Raw genomic sequence first — 23,797 nt, 5'->3', positions numbered from 1 at the left:
CTAAACTAAAGTGCCTATTCCATTTAATTGTGGCCACATATAAACTCATAACTCACAGGTCATTCAATCAGGCACCTTTCCCCCCCGTAGGCTGGCCGGGTACAGCAGGAAAGAGGATTCTTCCGGTGGATTAGATTAGATTAGACTTTATTGTCATTATATTTGCATACAACCAGCTTTGGGACTCAAACTTAAGGTGCAGTAGTGGAAGCAAATATAAAATCACACAAGTAATAAAAGAGAAACATAAATACTATACAATAAAACAATGTTACAATACTATACAATATACAAAATAACAATGTCAGACGGTACATCACAGTGTCAGACGGTAGTAGGTGGGTATTTGCACTTGTGGATATTGCACTTGAGGGGTAGGATGTTAACTGTGGGAGGAGGGGGACAGGGTGAATTATTGGTGCATGTTAGAGTTCAAGGTGGTGATGGCTCTGGGGAAGAAACTGTCTCTGAGCCTGTTTGTTCTGGCTCTGATTCACCTGTAACGCCTGCCCGTTGGTAACAGGTGGAACAGGTGGAAGCCAGGGTGTGAGCTGTCCTTTATAATGTTCTTTGCTCTGTTGAGGCAGCGGGAGTTGTGCAAGTCCTTCAGGGAGGGGAGGGGGCAGCCGATGATTCTTTGTGCCGAGTTTATGACCCTCTGAATCGCCTTTCTGTCTGCTTCAGTGCAGCTGGCGTACCACACTGTTATGCAGTGTCGTCAGCAGGCTCTCAACAGCAGAGCGATAGAAGAGCACCATCAGCTGCTCCTCCAGTCTGTTCTTCCTCATCACCCTCAGGAAGTGAAGTCTCTGCTTCTTGATGACCGCGGTTGTGTTTGCGGTCCAGGAGAGGTCAGCAGATATGAGGGTTCCGAGGAACTTGAAGGAGCTGACTCTCTAGTTTCTCCACATCCTCGCCATTATGCAGATGGGGGTGGGGTCTGCACTGTTCTCCCTGAAGTCAAAGTTGAGTTACTTGGTTTTTGTGGTGTTCAGTGCTACAGTATGTTATACACCGAACACCACACTGTTAGTTTCAGGACCTCATCTCTCTATGCAGACTCATCCCCCCTGCAGTAAGTCCAACCACCGTCATGTCGTCAGCAAATTGATGTTCTCCGGGTGGGCTGGACTACAGTCATGGGTGTAGAGAGGGAGTACAGCAAAGAGCTCAGCACACATCCCTGGGGAGAGCCGGTGCTGAGTGTGTGGGAGGAGGACAGGTGGGGGCCGAGTTTCACCGTCTGGGGACGGTTGGTCAGAAAGTCCTTAATCCAGGAGCAGGTGGGTGTGGGGAGGCCTAAATCCAGCAGTTTGGTGACCAGGATGTCTGGGATGATTGTATTGAAGGCTGAGCTGTAATCGATGAAGAGCATTCTGACATAGCTCCCCCGATGTTCCAGGTGGCTCAGCGCAGAGTGGAGAGCTATAGCTAAGCTATGGCATCATCTGTGGATCTGTTTGCCCGGTAGGTGTGGGTCTAAGGTGGCGGGGAGGCAGGCCTTGATGTGCTGTAGGACCAGCCTCTCGAAGTACTTCATGATGACAGGTGTGAGTGCTACTGGGTGATAGTCGTTGAGGCTGTCTGTGGCAGCTTTCTTGGGTACCGGGATAATTATGGCGGATTTAAGGCAGGGTGGGATGAGTGCTTGTGCCAGGGAGAGGTTGAAGATGACAGTGATGATGTAGGAGAGCTGGTCAGCGCATGCTTTGAGCACCTTCCCAGGTACTCAGTCTGGACCAGACGCCTTCCTGGGGTTCACTGCCCTGAGCACCCGCCTGACGTCGTGCTCCTCTAGAGTGAGTGTGGGAGTGCTGGGGGTTGGTGGGGGCGAGGGGGTGTGGCTGTGATCACTAGATTTACCAACTTCTATTGTTGTTTTTTTTATCCACTTTTTCTCCCCATTTAATTTTTTTTTATCCCATCCCAATTTCGTATTTCCAATTCTTCCCTCCCCCGTCTTGAACGTTGCTAGACTATGCCTCCCACTGGTCGGCTGTAGTGAGGATAGAAGCCTTGCATCACGTGTCCCCTCCGGTACACGAGGAGGCAGCCTGTCGCATCTTTTCACCGCAGCAGCTCGAACTCTCAGTGGCGAGGAGTAACGCGTGGGAGGCTCACGCTGCCCCCGATACTTCCTGTTTCCGCCGCACCGGCGTCACCAAACCGACCTGTAGGAGTCGCTGTCCACAACGTCCAATCCCCACCCACCGGCTTTCCCACCCTCTAACACTGCCAATTGTGTTCGTATGACGGCCGGCCAAGCCGGTAGCAACGCAGAGAGCTGGGCTCGATACCAGCATCTCCTGTGTTAGTGGCGAGCGCCTTGCCCACTGCGCCACTCAGCCGCCTTTACCAACTTCTATTGTGAGTTTCATGCATAAATAGGTTTCACGTGAGCATTTCCTGGTTGATAAGATGATGGTGACCTAAATATAGGTAATAGCGAACATGAAATGTACTTGCTATTACCTGCAAACATAAGACTGTTCCGACAGCACAATATGGGGGAAAATGCATACTGTAGGTATAGCAACTACACTTTTCTTTCACTGTAGCTGCCAGAGAGCTGATTACAATAGGCTCGGAACAGCTGACCTGTGAAATATCACCCTCTTGCGTTCAAAAGGTGTAACTTTATACTGAATATCTATTGGATAATGATGGAAATTAATTCAAGTAAAATACTTGTCGTTGACATTTGAACGTTGACGTTATGGCTGGTGTGGACAGAACCACAGACAGGAGTGATTTCAATACCCTCGCCAGCACTACACACATGTAACAAACGGGTGCAGCAGTGAGCTGAAGGTTAGAACAGATGACTTGTGACCGTGAGGTCAGCAGTTCGAATCCCTGTGTCTGCAGGGTGGGGTGGATGAGCGATTTGCTTCCCTCCCTCAACAAATACTACTACCGCTGAGCAAGGCACTGGACCCCGACTTTGCCAGTGAAGCTGCTTAGAAGCCGACAGTAGGGTTGGGCTCCCTGGTGTGACTGTGTTCGTTTGTAACCGGGCACTGCGTAGCGACAGTGGCTCAGGAGGTAGAACGGTCGTCTGATAATCTGAAGGTTACGGGTTAGATCCAGGCTCCTCCCAGGCAGCGTGTTGAAGTGTCCTTGAGCAAGACACTGAACCCCTACCTGCTCCCGACCAGCAGGTTGGTGCCTTGCAAGGATAACAAATCAACTAAAACACGTACAACTTGATTGACAAAGGTTGGAGATTAAAGTTTTAAACTCTGCAACAGAGGGGAGAATCTCAAGCTTTAAGGACGGTTGGAGTTCATTCCATGAGCTAGAGGGGCAGCGTAGCAAAATGCTGATGTATTTTGTGCGGAGGTACAGATGCAGCACTGAAAATTCAAAAAGACAAAAAATAAATAAAAAAACACTTCTGCTGCTGGTCTGCTGCTCCTCTGCCACTATAGAACTAGCACTCAGGTGTTATATTTCGGGGGATGGTGGCTAGCTCCCAAAGTGAACAAAGGGAGGGTACTTAACTTAAGTGCTGCCCCAGAGAGGGGGTCGGGGGCTACTGCCCTCAGACCCCCAAGATAATTTTTATATGGGCAGTCTGACTTGGGGTACTGCCCATATATTAGTGTTGCAATGCATGATAAGTAAACAGTGAAAAAAGCTAAGGAATCGGATGGAGCTGGGGCGTTTGGGACGAATAAAAATGTAAGATGAAAATCTCCCCAGCCTGTGGGAGGCAGTGGAGGTGTGAAATCTGGCCCGGTCCAGAACAATAGGAGTCACAAAATCCACAAAAAATGGAGTGGAGTGGTGGAGGAGTGGTAGAGGCGCAGTAGAGAGGTTTGATTTTTCGTAGCTTACCAATAAAGATGTAGTATAAGGAGGTAGCTTACCAATAATGATGTAGTATAAGGAGGTAGCTTACCAATAATGATGTAGTATAAGGAGGTAGCTTACCAACAATGTTGTAGTATAAGGAGGTATCTTAACAATAACCCTAACCCTTAAAATGAATAGTGGCACTACAACACACACAACAACAACAACACACTGGCGTTCCTGGTGAGATGTTTTCCCAACATCTGGCCTGATTGTCTCCCCACCTCCTCCTGCAAAATGTCAAAAGGTGGAATTATTATTTTCAATGTAGTCCCTGATACTCCATAGAGTATGGAATCTCATATAGTTAACTTACACACAGCAACAACTAAACTGACGCAGAGTAAATTGTGGGTGTGTTTGATTTAGGGAGCAGGGCTGACGAAACATTACGTAGGCATATCTGAGGAAGTATTTTATGGAGAGGACAGGGAGCAATTGTTGAGGTGGAATCAGGAAACGCTAAACGTCTTGGGGAATCTAGTTTGTAACTATACTATGTAAACTACATTACCCAGAGTAGTTAACTACTGAAGAAGCTACCAACTACCACAAAAACATGTATTTAACTATTGCAAAATGTAGTTACACTAGTCGGTGAACTAGTTAATGACTCCCCCACACTGTGTACTGTGTCGTTTCACATCTCTGGATCTCGTCCCCCAGCCCAAGCCCCCGTGCCCGCTCCCTGAGCTGCCCCTGAAGCTGGAGTCCCTGGTCAACATCACGTCCGGCATCTACGACGAGATACAGCAGGAGATGAAGAGAGCCAAGGTCTCGCAGGCCCTGTTCGCCAAGGTGGCCGCCAACAAGAGCCAGGTGAGGGTCAAGTCTCGGACCTTACCTTGCCTAATTACTACCTAGTTATTGGACTCACATGAAGAAAGAAAATGGCATCCAATCCAATGTAAAGTGGGTTGTGTTCCGTGAGAATAGCGTGTGTGACTGTGCGTCAGCAGGCGTATACGTGAGAAAAGTAATATGTGCCAGTGTGTTGTATTATGTGTGTACATGTGAGAGAGAGAGAAGGCTATTAGCGGTGCATGGTGCTGGAGGTGGCTGGTTGAACACAACAGCTGGTGTCACAAACTGGACCAGTCTAGCAGAGATAATTAAATCTTTTCCATCTCTCTCTCTCTCTCTATCCCCCACCCCATATTCCTCTGTTTTTCCATCTCTATCTTTTCTCCTCATCTCTCATGCTCCAACTCTCTGTTGCTTCGTACTAAGTTCTCTCTCTCAACCCTTCACCCTTCCTCTCTTTTTCCTGCACCCTCCCGTCCTGCTGTCTCCACTTATTTAACTCTCTCTCTCTCTCTCTCTCTCTCCCTCCTTCTCTCTTCATCACCTCTCTCTCTTCCTCTGTCCTTCTTTGTCTCCACCTATTTCATAGTCTTCCTGCACCTCCGTCTCCCTCTTTCTCCCCACCTGCAAAACTATTTCTTATTTAAAACGACGGCCTGGCGAGAGGACAAATGGGCCTCTCGAAGGGTAACAGTGAAAGGGGACAAAAAAACGAAATAAAATGTAATTGAAAAGAAACAGACAATACAATGACAGTTAAAATGCTGGGTGACAGTTGCAGGTGTGTGGAAACAACTCTGCGATAGAGTCCTTAAAAGTAGTGAGGTAGTGAAGTAGTGATCAATTCCCTCTACTGACAAGCAACTTTCTTTCTCTCCATCTGCCTCTCTCTCTCTCTCTCTCTCTCTCTCTCTCTCTCTCTCTCTCTCTCTCTCTCTCTCAGGGTTGGCTGTATGAGTTATTGAGGTGGAAGGGGAACCCCAGCCCGGAGAACCGGACCCTGTGGGAGAACCTGTGTACGATCCGGAGGTTCCTGGCGCTGCCGCAGAACGACCGGGACCTGATGTACGAGGAGGAGTCCCAGCACCACCACAGCGAGAGGCTGCACACCGTCCTGCACCTGCCCCAAGACACCCTGGTGAGAACCAGGGGACAGCCCCAAGACACCCAGGTGAGAACCAGGGGACAGCCCCAAGACACCCAGGTGAGAACCAGGGGACAGCCCCAAGACACCCAGGTGAGAACCAGGGGACAGCCCCAAGACACCCAGGTGAGAACCAGGGGACAGCCCCAAGACACCCAGGTGAGAACCAGGGGACAGCCCCAAGACACCCAGGTGAGAACCAGGGGACAGCCGGCGCCGCCGGGCCCATCAACACATCACTATACACCAGGGGTCAGCAACCTTTTTGACATGAAGTGCCAGTTTGAAATATAGTTGTAACTAGTGAGCCTGTGCCATATCAACAATATTCCATGCATCGTAATTATTTTTTCTCATAATCGGGTATTTTTAATGATAATTTTTACATTATTACATCATTATTGTTATTGTTATTATTAACAATATTATTATGATGTTTGTATCAACCCTAAATCTGAGTTGGGGCGGGGGTGCAATGCAGACAAACAGTTTTGCTTTACTGAGCTCCGTTATCTGGGGGCTGTAGTTGGTCACTTTAAGCTGCACACCGGAGCATCTTTTAATCCAGCTGTTTGCTGTTCTCTGATATTTTCTGACATTTCGTTGATGCATCGCTCGACACTTCAAACTGACATGGGGATATCTTTTCTCCTTGATTTGATTGTCTCTTTGTTTGGCAAGCCTTCAAACAAAACATCTGAGCTACAGAGAAAAGCCTCCTTGAGTCAGTGAATGGCTTTCAACATTTCGCAATGCAATGAGTAATGCGATAGCTTGCTTCAGTTGCGTGGTTTTTAGCAGTCGTGAACACTTTGAGGGTGTTGGCTTGCTTTCCATACCTGGCCACGGCACGTTTAATCGATTCTGCCTTAACTTTTTTGATGCTTCGTCTCAAAATGGCGTTTCACACCTGACGTTCTGCAAACTACATTTTCTAAACATAAAGTACACGCAGCACGGTCCTTCTGACACACAAACCCGTAGTCGTCTGTCCACGAGGGCTGGAATGCCCGAATTTCCTTTGCTTTAACTTTCTTAGCGGGAGTTGCCATCATGAAAGACGGCACATACAGAATGCAACCGCAGCACTGTGTGATTAGCTGGGAACTGCGCGTGGGCACGGGAGGCCAGCTGACTGCTGACAGCTGAGCACCATGGGAACAGCTGTATAGCTGTCATAGGGGTGTGCAAAATAGTCGACTTACAAAAAAGAACCTGTGGGAGGATTTCAACAAGATAAATGCGACAACAGTGCAACATATTTCACTATAATATTTCAAAGCGAAGTAAAAAAAAAAATATATATATATATATAAATTATTTTTATTTTATTTTTTATGCTGCCCCCTGTGTCAATGAAAATGCCCCCGCGTGCCTATGCGGGCACGCGTGCCTAGGGTTGCCTACCCCTGCTATACACCATCAACACATCACTATACACCATCAACACATCACTATACACCATTAACACATCGCTATACACCATCAACACATCACTATACACCATCAACACATCACTATACACCATCAACACATCAGTATACACCATCAACACATCAGTATACACCATCAACACATCAGTATACACCATCAACACATCACTATACACCATCAACACATCACTATACACCAGGCACATCACTATACACCATCAACACATCACTATACACCATCAACACATCGCTATACACCATCAACACATCGCTATACACCATCAACACATCACTATACACCATCAACACATCACTATACACCAGGCACATCACTATACACCATCAACACATCGCTATACACCATCAACACATCGCTATACACCATCAACACATCACTATACACCATCAACACATCACTATACACCATCAACACATCGCTATACACCATCAACACATCACTATACACCATCAACACATCGCTATACACCATCACATCGCTATACACCATCAACACATCACTATACACCATCAACACATCACTATACACCATCAACACATCACTATACACCATCAACACATCACTATACACCAGGCACATCACTATACACCATCAACACATCGCTATACACCATCAACACATCACTATACACCATCAACACATCACTATACACCATCAACACATCGCTATACACCATCAACACATCACTATACACCATCAACACATCGCTATACACCATCAACACATCGCTATACACCATCAACACATCACTATACACCATCAACACATCACTATACACCATCAACACATCACTATACACCATCAACACATCACTATACACCATCAACACATCACTATACACCATCAACACATCACTATACACCATCAACACATCACTATACACCAGGCACATCACTATACACCATCAACACATCGCTATACACCATCAACACATCGCTATACACCATCAACACATCACTATACACCATCAACACATCACTATACACCATCAACACATCACTATACACCATCAACACATCACTAAATGCGACAACAGTGCAACATATTTCACTATAATATTTCAAAGCGAAGTAAAAAAAAAAAATAATAATAATATATATATATAAAATTATTTTTATTTTATTTTTTATGCTGCCCCCTGTGTCAATGAAAATGCCCCCGCGTGCCTATGCGGGCACGCGTGCCTAGGGTTGCCTACCCCTGCTATACACCATCAACACATCACTATACACCATCAACACATCACTATACACCATTAACACATCGCTATACACCATCAACACATCACTATACACCATCAACACATCACTATACACCATCAACACATCACTATACACCATTAACACATCGCTATACACCATTAACACATCGCTATACACCATCAACACATCACTATACACCATCAACACATCACTATACACCATCAACACATCAGTATACACCATCAACACATCAGTATACACCATCAACACATCACTATACACCAGGCACATCACTATACACCATCAACACATCGCTATACACCATCAACACATCGCTATACACCATCAACACATCACTATACACCATCAACACATCACTATACACCATCAACACATCACTATACACCATCAACACAATACTATACACCAGATACATCAACACATCACTATACACCATCAACACATCACTATACACCATCAACACATCACTATACACCATCAACACATCACTATACACCATCAACACATCACTATACACCATCAACACATCACTATACACCATCAACACATCACTATACACCATCAACACATCACTATACACCATCAACACATCACTATACACCAGGCACATCACTATACACCATCAACACATCGCTATACACCATCAACACATCGCTATACACCATCAACACATCACTATACACCATCAACACATCACTATACACCATCAACACATCACTATACACCATCACTGACTCCGGTGCCCTCAACATCCTGATCCTACTCGATCTCAGTGCAGCCTTTGACACAGTGTGTCACTCCATCCTCCTCCAAAGGCTGCACCAACTGGGTGTTGAGGGCACAGCACTTGACTGGTTCTCCTCCTACCTCACTGACAGACACCAGTTCATCTCCCTCTCTGGCCACACCTCCTCCCCCTCCCCAGTCACACAGGGGGTCCCCCAAGGCTCAGTCCTTGGCCCCCTGCTCTTCATCTGTTACATTCTCCCCCTTGGTCACATCATCCGCAAATACCACCTCAACTTCCACTGCTACGCTGACGACACCCAAATATACATCAGTACACAATCCCCCCACAGCCCACCCCTCAGTCACATTGAATCATGCATCACTGAACTCCAAACTTGGATGACCCACAACTTCCTCAAACTGAACAGTGACAAGACTGAACTCCTCATCATTGGCACCAAAACCACCCTCACCAGATCCGGACCCATCACACTCACCATTAACGACTCCACCATCACCCCCTCCCCCCTAGTCCGCAACCTTGGTGTCCTCCTTGACCCCACCCTCTCATTTGACCCCCACGTCCGCTCCATCGTGAAAACATCCTACTTTCACCTCCGCAACATCGCAAAAATCCGTCACTGCCTCTCCCCCCCCGCTGCTGAATCCCTCATTCACGCCTTCATCTCCTCCCGCCTGGACTACTGCAACTCCCTCCTCACTGGTATCACCTCCCGCTCCCTCCATAAACTGCAAATGGTCCAAAATTCAGCCGCCCGCCTCCTCACCAACACCCGGTCCCGCGAACACATCACTCCTGTCCTCCACTCCCTCCACTGGCTCCCGATCAAACACCGCATTAACTTTAAAACACTACTCCTCACCTTCAAAGCCCTCCACAGCCTGGCCCCCCCCTACCTGACTGACCTCCTTCTCCCCTACCGCCCAACCCGTTCCCTCCGGTCATCCTCCACTGCCTCCCTCACTGTCCCGACATCCAAGCTTAAAAACTTCGGAGATCGGGCCTTCTCTCGCACTGCACCCCGACTCTGGAACTCCCTCCCCCAGTCCATCAGAGACTCCCCTACACTCTCCACCTTCAAAGCTCGCCTCAAAACCCACCTGTTCTCCCTTGCCTTCAACCCCCCCCACCCCTAAACCCCCCCCTCCCCTCCAACCTGATCGATATGTCTCTAGTCTTTATTTTGTGCCATCAGGCTGTCTCCCCCGTTCCCCCCATGGTCTCATCTTCCTTTGTTTTTGTTTCTTTGTTGTTTTGTTTTGTTTTTTTGCTTTCGTCTCTTTGTTTGTACCCCTGCTCCCGACTACTGTCAGCGACTTCGGGTTATTGAGAAGCGCTATATAAATTAAATGAATTATTATTATTATTATCAACACATCACTATACACCAGATACATCAACACATCACTATACACCATCAACACATCACTATACACCATCAACACATCACTATACACCATCAACACATCACTATACACCAGGCATATCAACACATCACTATACACCATCAACACATCACTATACACCAGGGGTAGGCAACCCTAGGCACGTGTGCCTGCGTAGGCACGCGGGGCCATTTGCATAGGCACAGGGGGCAGCAGTATACAAAAATAATAACCTTTTTTTCTTTTTTTTTTGCTTTGAAATATTATAGTGAAATATTTTGCACTGTTGTCGCATTTATCTTGTTGAAATCCTCCCACAGGTTCTTTTTACTACCACATATTTAATTGAGACCCTTTATTTGTTTATTATTTCAATTTAGCTGGAAATACATTGCTACATCATTCAGTAACATTTGCAGAGCCTTATAACAAAAACATTATTACGGTCACCATTGTGACCAGTGGGATTAATCAACAAATTGTATTATTTATTTTTCTATTTCATTGAACATTGCACATGTTAAAAGCAAATTTTTTTACTCAAAATGTCAGTATTACCAAGTCAACTTGTGTTCTTAAAACAATTACAGTAAACATATTTTTATTAGGTTGAAATAATGTGGTTGTGTACTTATTTTTCTGTTAACTTATTATGGATTGAAAACTGAAAACCTTAATGCACAGTAACTGAACTCAATATTTTTAAGTTCTGGTAACTTATTATTATTTATTTTTTTACAGTGTAGTCTTGCAATTAATCAAAACTTATTTACACGATATACCTCACATTCACCCTCTATTCACATCCTGGTGTTCTCCTGGTGTTCTCCATTAGGCCTGTAGGTGGAGCTATGACAGCACACGTACAGTACACACACCGATGGTGTGTGATGTGTCCAAAAATGAATGGGCAAATGTGAGTGAAATGGTCGCACTGTATGCAGCTGTTTGTCTGCATTGCCCCCCCCCCAACTCAGATTTAGGGTTGATACAACCATCATAATAATATTGTTAATAATAACAATAACAATAATGATGTAATAATGTAAAAATTATCATTAAAAAGACCTGATTATGAGAAAAAATATGTACGATGCATGGAATATTGTTGAGGCACACTAGTTACAACTATATTTCAAACAGGCACTCCATGTCAAAAAGGCATATCAGGCATATCAACACATCACTATACACCATCAACACATCACTATACACCAGGCATATCAACACATCACTATACACCAGGCACATCAACACATTGCTATACACCAGTCATGTTTTACATTTACATTTAGTCATTTAGCTGAACACTTTTATCCAAAGCGACTTACAAGTTGTGAACAACAGGTCAACAGGAAGGGTACAACTCTTTAGTGGCGTTGTAAATGGTAAATGCATTTGTGTTACAAAGGATCAGATTAAACCGAATATATATATTTATTTATTGATATATATTGCATAGTATTTGTATATCGTTTGATATCCCTTGTATATTCCATGTACATATACACGGAATATCCCTTTAGTCCAGCCCATAATAGTTCATTCTCCTATTGGACAGTGGTCCACCGGCGCCAGGGACCGGCCCCCGGAGCCAAGTTCAAAGTCACCGACACGACATGTCTGTACTTGCCCCGGCCCTGCCCATGGATACGGCGACAGAAATGAGAGTGGCACTATTTGTGCACCGTGCGTATAAATACGGCACAGGTGAATGTAGAAGCCCCTTAGCCCTTACCTCCGTACCCTTCGTCCATTTAGCATGTTACCCACTAAGTGAAGCCTCACCCACGATACAACGTGCGGTGAAGTATGGCCTGTTTGGCCTCAGAATAGAGCATCGAGACCGCGTGCGAATTAGTAACTGAATTGTCAGAGTTTGGCGCTATACCGTCGAGTGCGACATATTTCTATTGAGTCTTTAATAGTCTATTTGTGTATAGTGTATCGTGCGGTTAGAATTCTATAGTGACCAGCATCTCCAACGCTTTCTCGTATTAGCTAGAGTTCTTATCCAGACTGGGCCGACCGCATGGCGCTTTCACCCGAGGAGACCTAGGCGAGAACCGTATGGACATGTACACTGGATTAATCTACCCGACGACTACATAGCCCTTTGCGGCTGGAATATATTTGCTTTGGTCCTATGATTTATGGAGCGGATAATCGCCGACGCCTGCACGTGTTGGATTTACCCCGAGAGGAGTCAAGTCGAGTCGGCGCTCAGAGAGCCTGAGGCCGCCTAGCTTTCTTCACTGTAGAGCTACAGTCTACAAGAGAACCAAGCTGTATTCGTCTGTGGATCAAGAGACTACTGCACCGGCTTCTGTACCTGAAGTCTCCCTAGTCATCGTTGACCAGACGTCCTACTACCGACAGATCTTCTACCCCCTTGCTGGCTTACAACCAGTGGGAACCCCTTCCAGTATCTCCCGCTATTACTAGTGTACCATAGATATAATTCCCTAAGATTCAGGTTGTATAATTACCTCCTGCGTAACCAGAGAATGGACATTCGTTATTGATTTGCCTACGCATACTCCTTTGCCTTACAAGTGCATTCAAAGAATAATGTAAAGTATCCTATGTACCTTTTGCTCCATTAAATACTTGATTAATACCTTTGACTGGAACCGATTTCATTGTGGGAAGTGTTCATCATATTCATATATCGTGTACTGTATGGCCAGTAATTAAAGTACATAAAGCGGTAGTGGTTTAATGATACCATACTTATCAATACAGTCAGGGAATTGTACCCCTCAGTTACAATTTGGATAGTGCTTTTATCCAAAGCGCTTTACAACATATGCCTTACATTCACGCATTCACTCACACATTCTCACACCGACGGTGGAGGCGACCGTGCAAGGTGCCAACCTGCTCATCGGGAGCAGTTAGGGGTTAAGTGTCAAGTGTGCTCAAGGGCACTTCGACACGCTGCCTGCGGAGGAGCTGGAATTGAACCGGAAACCTTCCGTTTACCAGATGACCGCTCTACCTCCTGAGTCACTGTCGCCCCCTGTCGCATTGTTGAACTTGAGTGTTACACCCTGAGTGCTTAGTAGAAGTATAGTAGTATATATAGTAGTATAGACATATTAGGAATTCACATACTATGGCTTATGTCACAATTGATACTCAATTCAAATGTTTTGAATATTTATTTAAATATTAACTATCACAAAGCCTAGTTTTGACTCATAGTTTTGACTCGTAGTTTTGACGCCCAGTATGGGAGTGAGCTGCCAGTGTTAATTTTGTTGACTAAAATGATGACGAAATATGTTCGTCAACGAAGGTTTTTTTCATGATGACAACGAGACGTGACGTCACGTTATTGAAGACCACTTGACGCTAACGAGACTAAATAGTTTATTAAATATCGTTGACCACAACTGAGGACACAAAAATGTAATTTACAAAAACCAGGACGAAATTTCTCTTCATGTAATGTATGTTGATATTGTTGACTAAAACAAGACGAGACAAAATAATTATAACTTTTCTTAATGCCCTCGTCCCGAGTAGAGCAGTGTGACGGGGAGCTATGTTATTAGCATTAGCTGAAGAGCTATTTGAAAAGCTAGTTTTATCTTAAAGTTACCTTGGCTAAAGTTGGGACTATTCATAATCCAGCTGCAGACCTGCAAGCAAAGTACAGCAAGTTGGCAAAGGAGTATTCCAAGGTAAATCACTTTCACCAGTAAAGTTACATTGTTTGTATTTCCATCTAGCTTGCGTTAGCTAGTGGCTAACCTAGCTCACGCTAACGTGGTCACTGATCGACCTCTCCCACACAATTAATGACATGTTGCGGACAGCCATACCGGTGACAATGTTTAGCTTTTAGTGCCAAATGATAAGAGTCTGAGGCGGAGTCTCAAAATAGAATGTTGAATATTTATTGTGCATTTAAAATCACAACAGAGCCTCTGCTACTACAGTAGCTAACCTAAACTGAGCCTTCTGGCTAGGAGGAAGTGCGCAACAACGTATAATGTCCGTGTGGAACCAATGTGCCAACAACCTTTCCGTGGGTGAAGCATAGTTGAGCATAGAACTTTTAATGATACTAATCTATACAATCACCTGTTGTTGAATAAATACCATTACTTTCTAGTTATTACTAAAAAACAGTATATATAAAACAGTAGCTGCAAAAAAAAAAAAAACGTTTTATAATTTATATAATTTTTTTTGTACATTAACTAAAAATAGACAAATGTCATCCGTTTTCGTCTACAAAATCTAGACTAAAACAAAAAAGACAAAATTTAGACAAACTGACTAAGACTAAAATGCTCAGACATTTAGTTGACTAAAACTGACTAAACGAAAAATAAATGAAGATGACTAAATATGATGAAAACGAAAAAGGAGCACTTGACACATGACTACTTCAGACTAAAACTAAAATGAAAATAGCTGTCAAAATTAACACTGCGAGCTGCCCATGCCAAGAAGTTGGATCCTGTCCTCAATGCTAGCTGCCGCCTTATCACAGGCTGCCTGAAAAACACCTACAGACTGTCTATACATCCTGGCAGGCAGAGCCCCACCAGAGATACGACGAAATGCAGGGAAAGAGTCACTCGGTGGGAAGAAAGACTTGACAACCTCCCACCAGCAACAACAATGGAGCTAAAGGCGAGCGAGGCACTGCCCCCTGGAGCAGACACCAACTATGCAGTGTGGAAATGCCTAAACAGAATGAGATCTGGTGTTGGACCTTCAAAAGTCACTCTCATCAAATGGGGATACTTACATGATGGGGACGTTGTGTGTGATTGTGACACTGAAACACAGACCATGCAGCACCTCCTGATATGCCCCCTGCTGAACAGCCCTGCACAGAATCGGACTTGGCAGATTTCAATGAGAAGGGACAGCAATGTGTTCAGCTGTGGTTGAACCACATCTAGCCAAGCCTTGTAATTGACTGTCTTGTGGACACGACAAGAAGAAGAAGACTCGTAGAGTCAAAGACATTACGATTTATTTTTTCTGAAACATTAGATTGATTAGATGACAAGACTTGTCGACATACTGTAATATGTAGTACATACATTTTGAAAGTAATGTAACGTAATTCCACTACATTTAATTGAGAGTAATAAGTCATATGTAGAGCATTACATTTTTTATGTATTTTCCCCATCACTGCTACTGGCACTCTGTTGTAAATGTAAATGGATTACATTACATAAAGGACAGAACTCAAAACCCAAGGTTTCGGACAGTTGTGACTTGAGACTGTCTTGTCTTGGGACTTGAGTGTCAAGATTTGAGACATACTTGTGACTTAGTCCCACTGTACATACAGTATGAGCTTACAACCTCAATCCTGTCAGATCAAAACAAGTCAACTTGTAAGACAAACCGTGTGACTTCCTCAGTGAATGGGCGTGCTCACAATGGTCCAGTATTGGTGTGTTTCATTACCACACAGTTTGTCATTATTTTCTTTATGTTCTTAGTCGTGTGTGTGTGTGTGTTCCTATAGCCTTTATCAAAAGGGATTTGCAACTCATGCCTCACATGCGTGAATGTGAGGCATGAGTTGCAAATCCCTTTTGATAAAGGCTATAGGAATGCAGTCCATTTACCATTTCTTAAAAATAATAAATGTATTTCCCCTGGATAAATAAAAAGAGATCCCAACCTAATTCCAACTATTTCTTCTTTAGCCATTTGTCTTATATTCTTTCCTTTTGGCATGATATCCACCATTCTTTTTCCAGGTCTCTTGCCTCGTCTGTGATAATAAAGAGGAAAGCATCCGTTTATATAATTGGAATAATAACATCAAGTGAGTAGGAACACATTCTGAAACCCATCATCTTCGTACTGTAGTTTGTAATCTGTCCCTCATATCGATGCTTGATTACATTGTGACAACCTGACCTACTGTGTGTTCTTTAGGTTGTACTGTTCAAAACATCAGCCTTCATCCTGGAAAAAGGCCAATGGTAAGTTTTGTTCTGAAGGCATATGGCTCATTCCAACACTGGCAGGGCTCTGCTTTGAGGTGCGACCATAGAGTTCTATACTAACTCTCACACTTGAGGCGCCACAGGTTATCTTATTAGAAATCTTGTGTTTGTGAATGGTAGGTCACGCTGCAGTGGCTGGACCATCCAACCACAGCAGTAATCCATACTCATCCAGTGGTTTCAAGCACCCCAAGGTACATTTACTGCTAACAATTTAAAGAGTAAAAGTGTCACTACACCTTGCCATGTCATTCCATGACAATTATGTTGAGATTTTAATCATTTTCACTTTGTTGTTGAAACAGAAACGTTTGAGTACCAATAGCAAGTAAGTATAGTCTGACATCCTTTGCATGCTGGAGTTTTACCTTTTCTGTAAGAATTGTTACATGTCACACTTTCATCTGAGAAAACTCACTCTTGTTAATAGAATTTTTCACTTGATCCTCTTTACTTATAATTGGCCATGAGCTATGCCTGTTATCTGTTATCTGCCGTTAAACAGCCTGTTGTCACTTCTCTATTACAGAAAGGAAGAGCCACCTACCAAACACAAGTTCAGCCAGACAAGGAGGGTATTCGATTCAGACTCAGGTCAGCTCCTTGCTTCATCTTGGTTAAATAAACAGAGAATGTAGCCCGCATTGGGTTTAGAACCGCTTGTATCATTCAGTAAACAACATCCATTGAAAATGTAGGGTAATACAACATTTTGATTTGGGCTATCCATGTTGTTCCACAGATGAGGAGAAACATAATGCCCACATGGAGATGTTTGCCCCTATAGAGTCTGACTTGGACAGCAGCATAGACTCATCACCAGAACAACAGGTATTGCGGTAGGGCAGGGTCACGCCGATGGTCATTTTGTCGTTTTTCCGCACAGAGACCCCCTGTGAACAGAAAGTACAAAATGGGACTTTCTCTGACCAGTTCGAGTACCAACTGAAACAAAACCAAAAGCCATTTAAAACAACCCAAGCCAGTAGATGTGATGAAGATTGTTACTCAGCTGATAGAGTTGTGCCCTTCCTGATGACTTGTCGTACAAAACTTGTAAGTCGCTTTGGATAAAAGCGTAAGCTAAATGACTAAATGTAAAATGTAGAGGGGATGATGAGGTGCCCCAGTTGTGGCCAATGCCTCGTTATCCACTAGACATTGAGAGCCACTTGTCTCACCAACTATCCGACTGCCGGCTGGCTCTCCCACACCCTCTTCCTTGTTGTCATGTCTCAGTTGCTAGGAATTTGAAGGTCTGAATTTTGAAGAGTCACAGGAATGGGATCGGTGTATGGAAAGTCATAATCACAGAAATAGTTAGTTTTTGTCTTTTGACACTGTTGAGATTTGAGAATACCGCTGGACCACATTGGAAGCCTTTCTGAACACGCCTGCATCTTTTTCCTATAGTTCTCAATGGTTTTGTGGCGACAGGCGTGTGCATCTCCTCCAAACTACGCGCCTTGCGTCTTTGAAGCGATGCTTTTTCGGGCGCTCTCTGTTGAAAGTGTCAACTTTAGCCGCGGAGCGCACTGACGTCAATGTCACCTTTGTGTGGAGGAGAAGCCAATTTTGGCAGTTTCCGACAAACCTTGTTTCAATCCAATCCACTTTATTTATAGACCACATTTAAAAACAACAAAGTTGACAAGTCCCACAACATAAGATATAAAAAATTAAAATAAAAAGCAGGTCATACCATACTTATGTAACGTTAGCTGAGGTAGCAACGGTAATCAGTAGCAATGTATGTAACTTATGTAACGTTAGCTGAGGTAGCAACGGTAATCAGTAGCGATGTATGTAACTTATGTAACGTTAGCTGAGGTAGCAACGGTAATCAGTAGCAATGTTCAATTCTTTATTTTTTTTTCACTTTCTTTAGGACTCCACGTCTGAACCCATCAGGTAGTACAATTGATCACTCCTCCATGGTTGATTGATAAAAAAAAAAAAAAGTATAATAATATTGAGTAATTTGCAACCTTAAGTAACCAACAGGTTTATTTCGTTTTTAATGCTATTCATAAACAAATGCATATTGCAGCATAACCGTTGGGATGGAAAGATTACTTTGACATTTATGTTTTCTCCACAGAAATGGCTGTGCTATTCCTGTTGCTTCCTCCTCAGGTACACTATCACAGGATACACATACAGTACATTACATGTCAAAATCTAACATGAATGTTATTTGAAAACTGCTGCTGTCTTCCTTAGGAAATCACCTGCATCAATGCCAAGAGGTGCACAACAACAATGATGATGATGATGATGATGATGATGATGATGATGATAAAACACAAATAGAATCAGTAAGTTTACACTTAACTCAACATGCTTGTCAAACACTATCCTCAAAGTCTGTATCTGCCGTCCTTACTTTGACATTCTGAATCGTAATATTTTATGTTTCTTAAACAAGCTTTTGTCATGTTGTGGAAAAGCTGTTTTTGAATCTGTACTTAATTTATGCATAAACAAAAAGCCATGTCTGTGAAAGAGTTTGAATTGGAAGCGGTTCATGAAGCCTATTTACTATTTGGGTGCATTTTATTGTTAACCCTTAGAGACCCACCATAGACCCATTTTGTCTTTTTTTTTTGGGCAGGGTTAACCCTTTCACTACTACAGAAGGTTAACCTTTCACTACCACACTACAGACTGTTAACCGTCTGTAGTGTGGTAGTGAAAGGGTTAACCCTTTGTTGTGTGGCAGTGAAAGGGTTAACCTGTATTGGTGGTGGTAGTGAAAGGGTTAATGTGAGATGCAGCTCAGCACCGTGTCAAGTGTTTCTAGTCACAGATCTGTAATAAACATTGTGTTTTGGTTATAGGCACCTATTCCAATTCTTAGATAAATATGATCAAAGTGTATGATGGCCCGTCCAATGCTCAAGTATATCTCACAGGTCGCAGCAATTCTTGAGTTCATACTATTTAAATGTAACCATTTCTGACCACTTGAGAATTGATAAACATGGGCAGAAATCAAAATACCACATTAACTCATTGACCGCCACGCTGTTTTCTCATCTCTACTCAATGGCGCCAGCATTATTGACCATTTTAGCGATGTTTGCGGACCCATCATGTGTTCTGTATTATAGTTATGGAGACAATAGTATGGCTCATTTGACAGGCATTGTTTATAGTCCAACACTGACTAACCAGTTCATTTCTATATACTTTAGTTTGTGTGCTATTCCATGCTAAACATCGCCCCTTTCCAAAATAATCCAGTATTTTTTCCTAGATTGCGAGATATGACGTGTTATATGCATTATGCCCAAATCGTTCGGGTTGCTCGCCTGAAACTCCAAATATTTCAAAATCAAAGGTATATACCATATATAGGCCTGCCGCGATAAGCAATACATCGATTAATCGGCGCGATAATTAAAATTAATGCAATTATTTTGACGGGCGCGATTAATTGCTATTTGCGCGTTTGTTTTAATGAGGCGGAACCATTACCCCTTGTCAGTCACTCTCCGTGTGGGGGGCCGCTGGCCTTACTACAGAGTACAGCACGCGAGCTCCGTGGGGCACTAGCAACGCCACATAGCTTAACTACATTTCTCAATAGTGTTGCTCCTTTTAACCAAGTAGCGATCTTTGTAGTGAAGCTATTTTTAGACCCAAGTAGTTACTCGCTACTGCCCGGAGAAACTGGACTGCTAAATAAAGATTAAAGATCTAGCGTTGATGCTATTCTAATGCTATCAACATTAGCTAAACAGCTAACAAACTAAATACAACGTATAGCATAGCTACAACCAGACCACGTGAGCGGATCGGCGCGGCCGAGAAATCCGCTCTTCGCTCTTTAAAGCTTGGTCCGCTCCGCTAATCACTCATGTTGACCCCGCCCCCAAGTCGCTCTCCGCTCGCTCCCCGCTCACCTTGAATCGAGCGCTCCCCGCTCCCCGCGCCAGATCGCTCGGCAGTTTTTTTTCTTCTTTTTTTGGAGCATGGTGTAAATGAGCTCAAACTACAACAGTCTACACCCCCTGGGCCCCTTAACAATTGTTTGTATTGAGCCGCATTGTAATTGTAGCCATTCTGCAATGTTAAATAACGTTGTTTATCCATTCACTATCTCTATTAAGCGATGATAGGCTAGCCGAGCCACAATGCTATGGTCGCTGCCATTAACGTTAGCATGTAAGCTAACGTCAACAACAATGGCGTCGATATACTTTTTCTAACTGGAGTGAGTGTGGGCGTCTCTACAGTGACAAAGCCTGAACGAACAGCCTATCACAGGTTCACCCTTCTCATTGGTTGAAAATGGCCTTCATGTTTGTACATCGCCATCTGTTGCTTTGGCATTGTACTGCATGTATATATTACATCAGTGTTAAACCACTGTGAGCGGCCCGGAGTGGATTGGAGCGGAGGAGAACTCTCGCTCCGGACGTCGCGCCGACTCATTTTAAAACCCACTCCTCGCTCACGTCAAAACCGGCCGCTCCGCGCCCCCGCGCCGCTCACGCTCCGATCCGCTCACATGCACTGGCTACAACACAGAATAACGTTAATACAATTACATGCATCATTGTTTACAATGAACGGGTGGGGCTAGTCAAAGGACTAGACACGGGGACACGTTAAACATGAATTAATTTATTATAACAGGTAGTTTCGAGTTGTGCCTACGCACCACAGGGCTATTCTATACGGCTTTGACGCTTCCTCCTCATCATTGATTGACTGTAGTAGTTGCATCTAACGTTAGTAGCTAACGTTAAAACTAACCTAAAGTTAGTTGTTCACCAACAATCTCAACATTTGTTTTATCATTAGCTCAAAAACACAGAACCGGACGAGACAAGTTGGCCGCTCATAGGTGCTGCTAGGATAATAACAACAATACTTCCGCTCCGGTCGGTGGGTGGGTTTCAAAATAAAAGTCTAAAACACCGGAAAAGACGTTTATTTTGTACAGCGTTTTCCTCCACGAGTACTCGAGTACATCATGTGATCAATCGATCTGGATTATTTTTGCCCATCCCTAGTTTATCCTGTGCTGAAGTCTCCATTCCAATAGAGATAGTATATATTTTGTTTATTTGATTATTGTTTCACTGCCTTTTTATTTATTACGTTTCCACAGTTTTTTCCTCATACTTTATTAACATTTTGTACATGGTACCGCAAGGTACATTAATAATACATGTACATGTTAAAAGGATGACACAAAAAGCCAGACAGAGGGCTTGTTTCCAGTTTCAGTTTGTTTCATAATAAACAATCAAACTGAGCATTTTTTTTATTTAGGATATTTAAAATGTCTTCCAATGTTAAATAAAGGTTTATTGCACTTTGAAACGGTTTCCTTGCATTATTATGCTATTATATTAGTAAAAAAAATAAAAAGGTTAATTGAAAACTTTTGGGAAATACATTTCTCAAAAAAAATCTCTCAAAACCGCAATAATATCGCTTATCGCAATATTTTCTGGGACAATTAATCGCCCAGCAAAATGTGTTATCGTGGCAGGCCTAACCATATATATATGTCTTCACAAAATCATCATGGGGGGGGGGGTCATTTTACCTCGAAACTGCGATGTGCGATCGTTACCAAAAGCATGTTTTAGGTCCGGTAAAATATGACACTGTGATCGGTACAAAAGCATGTTTTAGGTTAAAAAAATACCAGCAGGTTACCTAAAATAGACCATGGGGAACACCATAGAAAGATTCATGCTGTGTTCTGGTATCAAAAACGTTTTACATTTGGAGATTTCTGTAAGAATTGCATTTTTTGGCAAGTGGATGGCGAGCACCTTTGTTATGGAAATTGCTCAGTAACCCTCCCCCTTATTGTCAATACACCTAGGAAAGCCATATCTTCTGAATGACCCAGGTCTCTAGTTTGTGATTGTAAAGTTTCATGAGGCTGTGATTATACTATGGGGACTATCATCACACATGAAGACAGTTGGTTACTATGGGGACTAACATCATCACACATGAAGACAGTTGTTTACTATGGGGACTAACATCATCACACATTAAGGCAGTTGGTTACTATGGGGACTAACATCATCACACATGAAGACAGTTGGTTACTATGGGGACTAACATCATCACACATGAAGACAGTTGGTTACTATTAGGGCTGCACGATTCTGGGAAATAATCGAATTGCGATTATTCTGACATATTGCGATAAAATGTGCGACTATATATATGTTTTTTAAGCAGCTCAACAGAGGTTTATTGTCAAATGCGGCTTGCATCTGGCCTACGCGGTGGGTCTGCTCGGGACACCAAGCCTGGAAATGTTTATTGTTACCTGGGAATCGATACCGGTACCCAACGGTACCTTTTTTCAGTACTTTACTCTCTCTCACACAACACACAATCTAAAACCGCTCCCTACCTCCCTCTCCCAAACCGTTTCTACAACAATTTTTTTATGTTGCATGATCATGTATACATTTATTATGTATTATAATTTTTTTATGTTTAAATATCAACATTATCTGGCAGAAGTGTTCAAATATAACACATTTATACTGCATGCAAAAGACTGCATGGGTTTGCCCAAAACTGCACGTGATTAATATAAAGTGAGCACGTCTGTAAATGGGAGACTCATGTGTACCCATAGAACCCATCTTCATATGGTGAGAGTTCAAGGGAACCCTTTGAAAATGGCGATGTCTTTTTCCATCACCAACATTTAACTTACACTTGGAGCATTATTTAGCCCCCTTCCCAATAAGGTTAAATAAAAGGCTGTTTTTCCTCAGCAGGTCACTCCTGCACTAGCCCCTTTCGTGACTGTGATGCACAGAGTGAATACACAGTCCCTTATTCCTCCATAGGAAAATCCCACAATTAACTCTGAAGAACTGGTCCTCAGCTAAACGCTTGTTGTACAAAGGTACTCACAGTTGCACGAGGGTTTCGGACAGACAAACGCTAGGGTTTGAAAGCTTGGCGTTGCTAATAAACATTTTAAATATTTTTTATAAACTGGTCAACACAGCTTTATTTCCGGTATTGGGTGCCTGATGCGCATGCGCTGCGAGTATGCGTCAAGTCTATGCTCCGATCCCATAATATGACGTAATTGACCAACAACACGTGCAGTGGTCGGGGGGGCTGGGGGAAGTGACGTGGATAATTTGGCGCGCGTTTAAATTTTGTGAATGGGACTGTCG

The 23,797-nt window shown here is 43.4% G+C and overlaps 1 protein-coding gene across 3 annotated transcripts in view; it reads left to right on the top strand.

Moving 5' to 3' along the window:
- satb2 (SATB homeobox 2) overlaps positions 1–23,797 on the top strand; it is a 50,505-nt gene that overhangs the window by 3,464 nt on the left and 23,244 nt on the right. For all 3 annotated transcript variants that reach the window (XR_014619517.1, XM_084311012.1, XM_084311011.1), the window contains exons 6-16: positions 4,525–4,677; positions 5,606–5,833; positions 16,362–16,429; positions 16,543–16,589; positions 16,734–16,807; positions 16,919–16,941; positions 17,143–17,207; positions 17,356–17,444; positions 18,502–18,524; positions 18,715–18,749; positions 18,837–18,931. Coding sequence is in view for 2 of the 3 variants with exons in the window: in XM_084311012.1 (XP_084167138.1) it covers positions 4,525–4,677; positions 5,606–5,833; positions 16,362–16,429; positions 16,543–16,589; positions 16,734–16,807; positions 16,919–16,941; positions 17,143–17,207; positions 17,356–17,444; positions 18,502–18,524; positions 18,715–18,749; positions 18,837–18,931 (900 nt within the window). In the remaining variant the exon portion in view is untranslated. The remainder of the gene's footprint in view (positions 1–4,524; positions 4,678–5,605; positions 5,834–16,361; positions 16,430–16,542; positions 16,590–16,733; positions 16,808–16,918; positions 16,942–17,142; positions 17,208–17,355; positions 17,445–18,501; positions 18,525–18,714; positions 18,750–18,836; positions 18,932–23,797) is intronic.

The sequence above is a fragment of the Notolepis coatsorum genome (genome assembly GCF_963971535.1).
Source record: "Notolepis coatsorum genome assembly, chromosome: 3".
In the NCBI taxonomy this organism is placed as follows: Eukaryota; Metazoa; Chordata; class Actinopteri; order Aulopiformes; family Paralepididae; genus Notolepis; species Notolepis coatsorum.
Note: the sequence above shows the minus strand (reverse complement) of the source record. Positions and strands in the feature narration are given on the sequence as shown.